The sequence below is a fragment of the Lagopus leucura genome, unplaced genomic scaffold (assembly GCF_019238085.1).
Source record: "Lagopus leucura isolate 7727_CA_CO unplaced genomic scaffold, USGS_WTPT01 Super-Scaffold_100030, whole genome shotgun sequence".
Lineage (NCBI taxonomy): Eukaryota > Metazoa > Chordata > Aves > Galliformes > Phasianidae > Lagopus > Lagopus leucura.
Window position 1 is genome coordinate 909593 of NW_024962281.1, and position 13073 is coordinate 922665.

The following is a 13073-nucleotide window of genomic DNA, read 5'->3' on the forward strand; positions in this document are numbered from 1 at the left end:
CGCAGCCCAGCAGGAGGATGCCAGCAAAGCACAGAGCAAGAAGGCTCATGTACAAAGCAGCATATTTCCTTGTTAAAAGCAGGACACCTGGCAACCTTGATGAAATCAGCCCTTGTTTCTGGCTCTGCCTTATCAACCCTGTTCTATTTTTGTCCGAGAGCCAGGTTTTCGTACTACAAGCAGGATTTTCAGAGCTAGACTACAATGTGTTGTGGCTAGAAATAACCTTCCTTGCTCTGTGAGCCAGAACAGCACAGATAGGAGTAAGATCTCTCCCAGCCCACATCACTGCAGGCCTCCCTGCAGGGGGAAGGGAGGAAAAAGCCTTGCCTCCAAAGCGAAAGACTTGGCAGGGCAGCAGAAACCTGCTGTGAAGTGCTGCTTTATGTCATTCAGATGAGGGCTGTTCGCTTGGAAGAGGGTGCCAGGGTCCCTGGCAGCTCCTTCCTTCCTTCCTTCCCTCCCAACCCACTGTTTAGCACTGCACTGACGTGCTGCAGGCACAGCTACTGCCCCGCCTCGCTCCATCTCCCTTCTTCCAGCACAGATTTCAGCTCAGAACTCGCATGGACGCCTGTGTTTGATTAAAAGCAAGAAAAGGTTTATTAAAGAGAGGCATCTCGGGGTCTGAATCCTCTAAATGGGTCCTGCTCTTCTGTGTCTCCGTGCTGAACTAAATGATGGTTCTAATTAAAAACAAGCCCACGTTTTATTGCAAGTGCAGGCATTCCCAAGAGCCTCCGAGGCTGAAGCGGGGTGGGCTGCCCGCCAGCCAGCTGCACTGCTTAGCTCAGCTCACTTATATAACCACTGCCTTTGTCACCTAAGGAAAAAAATCACCTGGGCAGCCATAGGAAGAACCTCCTGGGGTCACACCGTCAGCTCACCCCATCTAAATGGTAAATGGAAACCGAGCTGCAGACAGCATGGAAATTAACAAACAGAAAGAGGGTAGGTGGAAGCAACGGGGCACAAAGCATGTTAGATACACAGCAGTCTCCAGAACAATGTAACTAAAGGTCAACTGGTTTAGAAAAATACATTTTTGGAATAACTGAGGCGCTTATAGGCTCACAGAGCAGCATTTCTAAGTGAGTGCAGTGGAGCAGATATATTAGGGCCGCTCAGGAGTCTGACTAAAAGTGAAAACTTCTCCCAGTTTAACAGCTGCCCATAACTTTTCAAGGATCCTTGAGCAACAGTACGCACACCTCCAGCAGCCCTGCTGGAGCCCAGCCAGCCTCGTAGCTGCCTATCTCACACACACCCTTCCTCCACCCAACATCCACCACCAGCAAGGAGCGTGAACACAAAACCAACCTGCCTTTAAATAACAGTGTCACCTTTGCTTTTAAAATAACTGTAACACAGCCATGCCTTGCATTCCTGCTGGGTGAAAAGAGGCTCTTCACTGCCCAGTTGTTCCAAACAATGCTGGGTGGGTTGGTGCCAAGGCTGCAACATCTTTGTGGTGAGCACTTGTAGCCCCAGGTTGCACAGCTGCTCGTGCTGCAGGCTGCCTGTCAGGCCAGGTGTGCACTGACTGCACCCCTGCTCTGCAGAAAGCCAGCAGGAATGGGAGGAGACGGAGGGAGCTGGCAGTGCAGTGGCTTCGCGCCGCGGTTCTGGTGTGCAGCACTGGGCTCACCGTGCCCCTGGCACTGGCAGGCAGCCCGATGGAGATTTCACATTGCCTGAATGCCCCTCTCCAAAAGTGCAGCACGACGTTTAGGCCTTTCTGGTTTTGACCTGAAATTCCACAGATAAGCTCTGTAAGAAACTCACTCACACACAGCACTCACAAGCTGCACCTGCAGCACATGGCAGCCAACAGGCTCTGCACCCTGCGTCCCATACAGCTGCTGCCTTCCCTGCAGGCCTGCCCAGGACAGCAAACCCAAGGCAGCACGGGACAGAGGCCAGCAAAGCAGAAATAGGATCATCAAACTGTTCAAGTTTTGAAGGGCAGGCTTTGAGACAGCAAACAGGAGTAGGAGGAAGCCTAGATCAGAGACTGTGGTGGGACTGTGGCGTGACAGTAGATCGCTATTAAAAAGTGCAAGGACCAATAAAGACAGGCAATAAAGAAAGTGGTAAGTTTTACAACTGATTGCACAACAAACCGACTACTTTAGTTTTTCATTTAGACTAGCAAAAATACTCTTAATAACCATTAAAACCAGCGGAGAATTCTACTGATATTCTACTGATATAAAGTTACTCCCTCACTTTCTAGATGCCTCTTGAACCTTCTGCTCAAATATTCCACAACAGAGGTGACACAAGAGAGAAAGACAAGCAGCTCGCGCTCTTTGCTGTTCCATTCATGGCGCTTCGTGCCTCTCCGCAGAGGCTGCCAGCAAGCAGACAGACACAGCCTAAGGGTGGGCAGCTGGGCTCAAATCAAAGCAGGAACAAAATCACTCAATGCAGCCACCCTGCAACCATTTCTTCAGCTGCTTCCCCCGCCCGACGCAGACTCAGAACAAGTCACTGCAGGTCCGTGGATCTGTGCTGCTCACACACACGCTGCACGTGTCGCCAGCAAGCAGCAGTCCAGGTTCCATCAGCCCTCCTTCCCCAGGGACTCAGCAAACTCCAAGCACCTCTCAGCACCACGCTCACCTCCTGGCCTGAATCAAAATGAAAGAAAACGGCGCAGTGCTGCAGCAGTGTGTGGGTGCAACACAAGAGGTGGATGCTGCACGGCGCCCTGCGGCCAGGCGATGCTCCAATCCCAGCCCTCACTGCTGTCAGCAGCAAGACAAGGCAGCGGCACAGCAGCAGTGGCCAACGCTCCCCTGGCACTGCCAGCATCTTTCCCAGCTCCTGAGGGGCGCTGGAACCCACTCGTGTCAGGACAGCTCTGCCACTCTGAGCAAAATCCAACGTTTGTGGCCAACGGAGCGCAGCACAGACCACAAAGAAAACTGTCATGCCAAAGCTGGCTACCACAAAGAATGCATTAAAGAAACAATGAGCCATTCACCCACAGGACATGAAAAACAGAAACTGAAGCCACTGCAGAGCTCCTGGATTTCCCAGCAGCAGTGCAGGAAGAAGTCACAAACTTTCCAAACGTCGATGGGTGGCATAGTGCTTTTGGTTTACAAAGCAGTCCTGAGGGCTCTTATCTCTTTTCAAGATGATCTAGAATGTTTTTCTCAGGATTCTTTTTTCTTCTCTATTTATGATCCAATCAGCTTTTTAAAGAAGGGACAGAATCGTGACATCTCAAGGCTGCAGTGATCCTGATTCAGTAAGATATCAAACAGCAAAGCAGCACTGGCTGGAGCTGTACCTAAAAGCAGGAAGTCAAGCCTTACAACCTCACCGGCTCAAATGCTTTAGAGACAAAACAAAAGCTTATAATCCCAATGTAAAGTTATCGCTCATAGGTTTAAAACAGTTACAAAAAAGAAAAGGGAAGACAAGGGGGCTGTGATAAAAGCACAAGTGATACAAAAACTAACGTGGAACCTGACATAATCACTGAGCTTGAAAGTTCAGGCTGATTCTCTTCTACCATCGTGTCCCCAAAAAGGACAAAGGATGAAAAACAAGCAAGCTTTCTTGCCAAAAATCTCAAATGGTGGGAGGCAGAGAAACCAGGCAGACGCTGAGCTGGGCCAGGCTCTGCCCACCTCACCCAGCTGAGCTGCTGCTGTCAGAGGCACTGCGGGAGCTTCCAGGCAGGGAGAGCACATGGGTGAGACAGCAGCCTTGGTTCAGGGAAAGTTCACTAGGTTGTCTGGGTCAGGAGCTGATTAGAGGCAAAGAGAAAAAGCAAACAATAGAAACTTAGAGATGGAGAGGGGGCAGAGAGGGGAAGGATGTTCTGTTCAGCGCAGAACGGAGAGATGGAGCGACTGCAACGAACCAGGTCATGGAAAGTGGAACAGAAAGAAAGAATTTGCCATAAGCAAACAAACCCAGACAGGATGAAGGCCATGAAAAACCTCATGATAAAACATACACAGTATTTCTCTGGAAGGCCCACAGTCACACATTTGTGTCAGAGTGGCACAGAAAAAGCCGAACAGACCAACACAGAGCAAATGCTTGGGAGCACCGGAGGGCACATGCAGTGATGGCTCCCGACGCCTCGCCCGTGTGCAGGCAGCAAACAGCTCAGGACCACCCCCTGCACTCAGAGATGCTCAGCGTGAAGATTTTCGTACCACCTCCAAAAATGCACTTCCCTCAGTGACTGTTTGGGGCAACGTAAGGCCATGGCACTCGGATGAAAGCACTGCTGATGTTTATCAGCCCAAGCCCTGCCGTCAGCTGCAGCCGCTGCAAACACCGCATCCTCGGCGCAGGGAGCAGAAGGTTTTACAAGCTTTGTGGAAACGCTCAGACACAGAGCTAATGAGCCCAGCACAAAAACCAATACAGAAGAGGCAAGCGACCTCCGAGGGGCTGGAGACGAAATGAATTAAAGTGATAAAGCAGATTTGCAGCTTCCGGTTGGTTACAATGGAACACGAGGGAGGTGGCAATCCGTGCCCTCCCCACCACACCGTCCCCCAGGCTGCAACAGAAGTCCTTCAAGTTAATTTATTTTTGGAATGAACCAAAACGACAGGAATGCCAAGACTGAAAGTGCTGGATCGAGTTCAAAAGACATCATTTCCACTGGGAAATTAATCTCTTACCATTTCGTATAATTAGACAAAGAAAATGAAAAACAATTCCAGAAAGAATTTCCAGAAGCAATACGTGAGGTGGAGGTGGGAGGAGAGGTGCTGTGTGCTGGGCAGGAACACGAGGCTGGGCGCTGGGTTTTGCTATGAAAACACTAGATTATGTCTCCAGAGCAGCACTGGCAAATGAGCCCCTGTGCACCGAGCTGCGGCAAGGTGGGGAGCACGGCCAAGGGGCTGCAATGGGGTAGGAGCTTCTGGAGCCCACAGCCTACCTCCTTCAGCCTCTGCAGACAGCACGAGCCATGGACAACCCCAGCAGGGTGGAACGCAGCTGCCTCACTACCCAGTACCGGTCACTTCACTGCAGTTGCTTCCACTCAACCAAACCAAACACTGCCCCGGGCCGACCTGAGCAGGGTCCCAGCATGGCCTCAGCCTGCAGACAGCACAGGACCACATCCCTACAGACTGAGATGGTGGCCATGGTCACCGTGGCAACGCCAGGCCTGCAGGTGCTGGAGGGCTTGGTAGGGCCATGTAGGGCCAGAGGGGAAGGACCCCATTGCCTGGGGAGCAAGCAACGAGAGGTTCTGCAGCCTCTGGAGGTCTTCACCCACCCACACTTGGCTTACTGCACTTAAACACTGCCTGCTCCCAAAATTACTGCTTGTTTCAGGGACAGCAACAGAGGAAGGACAACACAGGAAGGAAGCGGTTTTAGCTTTAGCTTGCACCAAGCATTGGAGGAAAAACTAGGAAGTGATCACTGCCCCCAGCCCGCAGTGCCCTGCTGTAAGGCCAGGGCAGCAGGCGCAGGGCAGCACCGCCCTCAGAGCGCCAGGGCACAAGTGCAACGAGCGGGCTGGTCTCAGCTTGCCATCTAGTGGAGCGCAGCCGCATGGCGTCCCAACAGCCACCCTGCTCCATTTTGTGCAGTCCCCACAACCACGGCCCTGAGGGACACAAGGAGTGGGGAGAGCCTGGTGAGCCTGAGCCCGAGCGCGGGGCAAGGTGCGCAGCCACCAGCCGCCAGCCTTGTGCGCCAGCGTCGCCACCAGGAGGTGGAGCGCCTGTAGGCTGCTGCAGGAAGGGAAATGGGTTCTTCATGACTACAGCCGTGTCTGCTTGCCCTGCACGGAGCACGAGCCTGCAGCACCCTGTGATGCCTAGCAGCGTCCGGCGCCAGGAGACGAGGCTCCATGTGCTTGTGTGGGCACTCAGCTCAGACATGCAGGCTTCACAAGCATCTTATTTCATGGGGCTAATAAGCTGCTGGCATGGCACAAACTCCAAGTGATGACCTACAGCAATGACCTTCATTACCCAGGGAAGGCCTGAGAGGCTTCAAGTGTCTCCATTAAGAGCATTTTGTGGCTTCTGCCACCTAGTCTTTCATTAACCCAGAAGTAACCACTTCTGAACATCACAGGTTCCCAGTGCTGACAAACAGCGCTGCAGCTCCAGCCGGGCGCAGCTCCTGGTTGGGAACACGAGCGTGGTGTCCCAGCAGCAGGCAGAAAACTCAACGCCGCAGCTGTCACCTGACTGTCCCCCAAAACCTGACAGCTTCACACAGCTTGATGGCCCTGCAGCCCAGTGTCCTCACACGGAGCTGCAGATGCTGCTGAACCTGGGTATGTGGGGAGCCAAGAGGAGGTTTCAGGTCCTCACAGACGTGATGCTCTGCAATAGCATTCCAGAATGGGAGCAGAAACCATATTTATTTCTGGGGGATGGAGCAGGGCCAAGAGGAGCAGGGCCCTTCCAGGGCAATGGATCCAACTGCTGGGTCACCCGGAACAAAACCCACCACTCTCAGCAACCAGCTTTCAGCCTCCCAAAGCCCGCCAGGGATTTGTCCTTTGTTCCCATCTTTGTAAACCTACAAAGAACCAAAGAGAAGGGGAACAGAGAAGAAAAGGAAAAAGTGCTGGTGTGCCTCCATTGCACTCCTCACCTCCTCATGACAGCAGCAGGCCCAAGTGGGAACCGACTGTTCGTCCCCAGTGATGCCCTCAGCTTTACAGTGCAAACAAAGCCAACTCCTATACGAAATGCCTGCTGTATTTTTATAGACTTGCACTGCCTCAAAGAACAAAAAAGAAAAGCAAAACAAAACAAATCGAGCAAAGGGCAGCACGATGCAAGTGCCAGAACAGCGCCGCTCAGCTCTTATTCCTTCTGACAGGATCACGGGACGTTGCATTTGCCTTTTAACACTAACTTCTCCATCACAAATTAAGGCTATGGACAATGTATTAGCACAGCTCGGTTGGGACACCATTCAACACGCTTTTTATACCCTTAATCTTCTGCTAAGTTTGTTTGCCCGAAGAAATGTTTTTGCGACCCAAAAGCTTCCAAACCCACTATCCCAATTCCATCAGCACTGACGTGAGAATGATTTCTAAGATTACCGACCTGCTTGCAAGGTAACAGCAGGAACCGCTGACATCGTCATCTCTTTTGGCTGGCACGCCTGCTGCACTTGGCAAGCGAAGCCATAACCTTACTAAAATGCTTATCTTGTTCAGTTCTTTGACAGAAAGCAAACAGCCTAATTTGCGTCTCTCTTAATCCTACAGCCTACCACAGCCACCACTATGAGCCAGCACAGCTTTATTTCTGACTCAGCCCCCAGTCAGCTTTCAGAATCGCTCCAGCCTCCGCCATACTCACTACAAACTGCATCACCAGAGGGAAAAAACCACAGGAAACTCACCCTGAGTATCTTAACAAAGACGAATGCAATTGCTCTGTAACACAGTTAGCATTTTGCCCTACTTCCAGCCTCCGCAACACAGAAGAAAACCCAAAATCAGCACAGGGGTTTTGCCCAAATTAATAGCAAGTGGTAAGAGTTAACAGACTGATGATTGCTATCTGGAGACGGCTTTGACTGTGAGAGATACAATAAATCTTTTCAAGTTGCGACAAACGTCTTAGCTAATGTAGCCCACATTCTATGTTTAGATATTCCTACGATGCAATCCAACATTTGGTTTTAGTTTTTTAATTATAACTAAGAAACAAACTCCGCTGCACTTTAATCTCTCCTTAGCCCGAATTTGCACACGGAATTACCATCCCCACCACGTCCATCTTTCCCACACTCAATATTCAAACCAAAGGGAAATGAGACATTCTTTCCACAAGGGTTTTTTTTTGGTTATAAAATTGCAGTCAAAGCAGAGAATGGATGCTTCTAAGATTCCAAACATCAAATCCTTGTCTCTCCCTCAAGGAAATCTCTGCAGTGTAGGTAACACCCCACACCCTTACACTGCAAGGCAAGAATTCACAATTCAAACAAAACAGACCAGAAATCCACTTGACAGATCAAGGAGGACAACCGAGGACAAGGAGCTACCCTGTCTGTCAGCACACACAGAAAAATGCTTCTTGGACCCACTGCCACCCAGGCTCCATTCCCATGGCTCCCACAGCGCACCTGGAAGGCCAGGTTTGAGCACCCATAGCACTTCAGTGCCAGCAGGTATTGCATCAATGAGTAGCAACAATCCTTGATGTGCTGGATGAGCCAGCTACCCAAAGTTGATGGGCACGACAGGGGAGAACAGAAATCCACAGGCGGCAGCATGAAGACCTGTGGGTTTTTTGAATGACTTAATGTGATCAGACCCTGGAACAGGCCAATCCAGGCAGTCCTGCATCTGTTACTTCACAGAACCTTTCACATGTGTAGGGCTTCACAAACACTCAAAATCTTTGGCTACACCTCTGCAACCCTATCCTACAACACCAGCTGACTATTGCGCCAAATCCTGATAACATCAGCAAGTCAAAAATGCAACTGGATGATTGCATTCCTGCAGCTGCAGTTGCAGGTGCTTGGGTTTCACGTCCCATCACCTACATCTCACTGGAGGTGAGGCAGAGGGAAGGAGGTGGCTGAAGGAGAGCAAGCCTTGATTCAAATCATGAGCAAGAACACTTTTCATTAGCGAAGAAACAGAAAATATTATCCTGCATCTGGGTGTCACACAACCCAAGACAGAAGTACATTTCAGAAGGAACAAGACAGCCTGCATGCTGGAGCTGGCGAGGTTGGTGAACCTCACACAGGAGGACCCTCCAACCACAGCTGCCCCAGGACAGAGCCTCTCAGCTCAAGACCAAAAGGAGCAGGCCAAGCAGAGCTGATGATAGAAAGACAGCAGGGGTTGTCCTGAGCAGGCAAAGCATACTGAGTCTCTTTTCTGCCCTCTGTGCTTGCATCTCTCACAATTCCTCTTCTTGGAAATGGTGTGTTTGCAGGTGTAAATGTGCATTTCTATCCCAGAAGCATAACGTGACTCAAGGGAGTGGCAGAAAGGTGTGATCACCATCAGTGGTAGGTCCAAGCTACACAGCACAGCACATGCCCTGTTAGGAAGTGGGCTTCACTTGGCTCGGAGAGGGGCTTGTTCAGCATCACGGGGACCTGGGAGCAACCCTCAGACCAACAAGGCATCACAAGGCAGCGCCAGGCTCAGAGCTGAGCATGGCAGGATGGCAGACAAGAGGTGCACACTGGAACTGGAGATGCTCAGAATGGGTATAGGAGAAACTCTCCTACTGAGGGTGGCCAAGCAGCAGAGCTGGTGCCCCATAGGGCAGTAAGTCTGCCTCCTCGCCTGGCTTCAATAACCTGCTTGGAGCAGAAGGCTGGACCAGAAATCTCCCAAAGTCCCATCACACCTGAATTGCCAAGTGAATCCCTGATTCCAGGCTGAATCCCAGCTGAAATCCTGAATGAAATGCTTCATCTGAGATACAGCACAGCGCCTCACACACACAGCCATCCGGGTGTATGAATCACTGCAGGTTTTTCAATAGCAAGCTGCTCGACTACACCCAGCACGTGCCTTCCAGCGCTCACCGCTCAGCCCCGTGCGTATCCACGTGGCTTAAAGAATGCTTTTTGACAAACAAGGACCTTTCTGCACATTGCAGGGGGAGGGCTCTGCTCAAACCAGCACCAGCCTGAGGCCACAGGGCTGTGCTGGACCTGGCCATCCTGATCCCCACGTGGATCCAACTCTGGCTGCCAGATCCCAGCTCCAGCCCAGTAGCAGACATTTACTCCACAAACACACGTGGATGGTCCTGCCGTGGCTCCAACTGCCTGCAAAGTTTATTTTCACATCCTGCATGCTCCCAATAATGCCAAGGCAGAGGCCCACACTGTGCTGCACCTGGCACCCATGGGCTCCTCCACAATGGTGGCACTGCCACTGCTGGATGGGACCACTCTATCCCACCGACACACAGAGCCCATGCAGCACTCATCCGCAGCAGCCCAGTCAGAGCAGGGCAAAGCTCAGAAAACTCAGCACTAAAGTCTGCATATGTGTTCAGAACAAAAAATTCAGTTTTCCAAAAAGCTTCCATATTCCCTCCCAGCAGTAAGGCAGCTTGTGCAGCTTTGGCACAGCAGAAGCAAGCACAGCATTGAGAAGAATACCACTGAGTACTGGGAATGGGCTCCACTCCTCCACTCACACAAGATCTGCAGTTCTCTGTAAGACCCAGAAACGGTTGCCAGACGAGTTGCAGGACTCGGAAAGCCCTAGAAATCTACAGCGTACTTTTTTCTACTGCTCTTTTTGCCGTGTTTTCCTTTCAGCACAGCACAGCAGCGTGTTTGTGCTGGCCAAGCCTACCCACCTCCCTTCCACCACACCTTCGAGCAATTGGAGCACAGGAGATACAGTATTACCTCAAATATTTAACCAAAGGATTAAGCTATTCTCTCGGCAGGGGCTCTGCCCACGATGCAGCTCCCGGGCCGGCTGGCAGGCGCTGCGTGGCTGCCTGCTTTGTGGCCAGCGAGCTGCCCCAGGCTACAGAGAGCTCTCCATGCTCTCCTCCAATACTTCTGCACCAATGTTTCTGCTCACCGGCTCCCGGCCGTCCATTGCCTCCATCCAAAGCCTTCGGTCCTCCTCCGAAAGCGCCTGCATGGTGATCACGCCGGGCCTGCAGGGAGAAAGGGAATACCATAAATAAGCTGCAGGTCAGAAAACAAGACACAGATTAAGTTCTTGTGTAAAACAGAGAAAGAAAGATGACGACCTTCCTCCTCGCCAAGCCCCAGCACGGTGCGGCTGATGCCAGCCTAACCGCTCTGGGAAGTCCCTGCAGGTCCCAGCCAGGACCAAAAAGGAGCAGAAGGCATCTCCAATAATCAACACACATTTGCAGTGGTTTTACAGTATGACAGGCACTCTGTGACGCTGCACCCCAGACAGCTCATCTGCCTTTGAGCTAAAAGCACATCCACGTAATGGACACGGAAGGCACCTGAGCAAGCAGGACGCCCCTGTGTCCCCACACTCCATGTCCCACCACCCCAAGCACCAGCTCACAGGGGGACCTTCTGCTGCATCAGGAATTTCAACACTTTTGTCCCCGAAACGCTCACATCAGTGTGACCGTGCTGTGCCCCTGACCCCTGCTCTTAGCCACACAACAGCCCCCGAGCTACACGCTAAAACCAACTCTGTGGCTGCTTATTTATTTTAATGAGAAGGGGAAAGAACAGGCCCAAGTGCTGGCACGCAAAGCAGGGGGGGTCAGGGAACAAAACCAGCCAGGCGTTCGCCTCAGGGCCAGCACCACCTCCACCACTTCCAAGCGACCTTGCTCTGCCCTTCCCACACCAGGAGCTAACACTCAATTATCTTGTTCTGTCACCAAAGTCGTGACTGACTGAGCACAGCAGAGCACCCTCCAGCTCCTGGTGCAGCACACCATGGAACACAGGTTGCCCCTCAGCACCCCGGGACCCGCAGGGGCTCAGTGACACAGCTGAGGTGGCAAATCCAATGAGTTTTTCTGTTCTGTTCGGTTGGCCCGGTCTGTTCCATTCCAGGCTATTTTCAGATGCATTAGCACAGTGCAGCTGCTATTTCTGCAGGAGGAGAGCGGGCAGAAGCCCTGGCAACAGGGAAGACACAGGCATGTATCCAGCATGAGCAGGAGTGGCTGTCAGAGCTGTCTGCAGCAATGCCTGGGGGATTTTAGGGTTCATTCTCAGAAGGTATTGCAGCAGAGAGAGCGTAATGCTGCAGCTCCCAACCCAGCAAAACACAGCTGCCCCAGCCCTGCAGCAGGAAACACGCAGGGGTGAGGCAGAGAGCCATGGCAGTTGCATGCTTTGGGACCACTAAATGCAGAACTCCACACGGCCTGGGAACAGGGCTCACTTCTGACTTGCACTTTCTAAAAGCGATCCAGCGGGAGAGGATCACTGCACAAAAGCTGTTCAGTTCTTGGTAGGAGCTGATCCTCTGTCAGAGATGACAGCATGAACAGGGATGCTCAGTGTGGTGGTTTTGGCCCGTTCCCATCGCTCTGTGGTACTTAAGGGCAAGGAACAGAGAAATAACCCCTCGCCAGCCAACCCCAGGGCTCACTCGCAGCACGCGCAAGGCAGCCCAGCGCAGGTTCGCAGCAGCAGCAGCAGCATGCTCAGGCTTGCAACAAATCCAGGTCCAAGTAAATCAGACATAATGTATTTGATCTCCGCTAATCCTATTGGTGAGTCATTCCATACTCACCAGCTTAGTGGTTTGGAAGTTTACTCATTTCGAAGGGAAGAGGAAACCACTTAACCATCACCCCATTTGAGAGAGAAAACGCTCAACAGCCAGCACCGAATGCTGTCAGCACAGGGAACAAAGCTCAGTGCTGTGCAGACAACGTGGTCTGGGGGAGACAGGGGCAGCAGGAGAAGGGCTGAGGGGCCAAGGGGCTGGAGATGGGCTGGGGGCAGCTCCCTCCCCCTCAATGCAGGCAGGCGGTGGGCAGCTCAGCCCAAGCTCAGGCCGGCTGGCGGGGGAGCTCCAGCAACCCAGGGAGGGCAAAGGAAATAGAGATCTCTGTCTCCCGTGAAACAACAACACAAACACATTGAAACTGTTCACTCCAGTAAAATTGATGCTGGCCCCTAAGAGAACTGACAAGGTCCCAGAAAGACAGTGCAGGTATCTCCAGTGCCAGGTTCCCCCACGCACAGGACAGAAGCGATAATGGGAAAATGTTTGTTCTGCCTTTGAGCGATAACAACTCTTTGGGCTTCACTTCAAAGCCAAACTTACCAGCGTGCAGGGAGGGGCTGCAAACCCGAATTAAAAATCCATTTACATTGCAAACAGCTCTGCATTTCCTCCCACAGTGCTCATTTGCCAGAGCATCCATTGCACCACTTTCCCGAGCACAACCATCTTCCTGGCTGTGACGCATTCCAAATGCACCCCACACATTATGGCTCATCCATTATTCATTGGGACCGTGCCCACGGGGTGCCACGCGCTCAGGTTGGGATGGCCGGGCCAGCATCCCATCCATCCCAGCAGCACAAAGCTGTCCTCAGCCCCACATCTACAGCCAGCCCCACATCTACAGCCAGCCCCACAT

The 13073-nt window shown here is 52.1% G+C and overlaps 1 protein-coding gene across 5 annotated transcripts in view; it reads right to left on the minus strand.

The window, feature by feature from the left end:
* Positions 1-13073, minus strand: part of ARHGAP26 (Rho GTPase activating protein 26) — a 104766-nt gene that overhangs the window by 63205 nt on the left and 28488 nt on the right. For all 5 annotated transcript variants that reach the window (XR_006180925.1, XR_006180927.1, XR_006180926.1 and 2 more), the window contains exon 11: positions 10553-10631. Coding sequence is in view for 2 of the 5 variants with exons in the window: in XM_042881557.1 (XP_042737491.1) it covers positions 10553-10631 (79 nt within the window). In the remaining 3 variants the exon portion in view is untranslated. The remainder of the gene's footprint in view (positions 1-10552; positions 10632-13073) is intronic.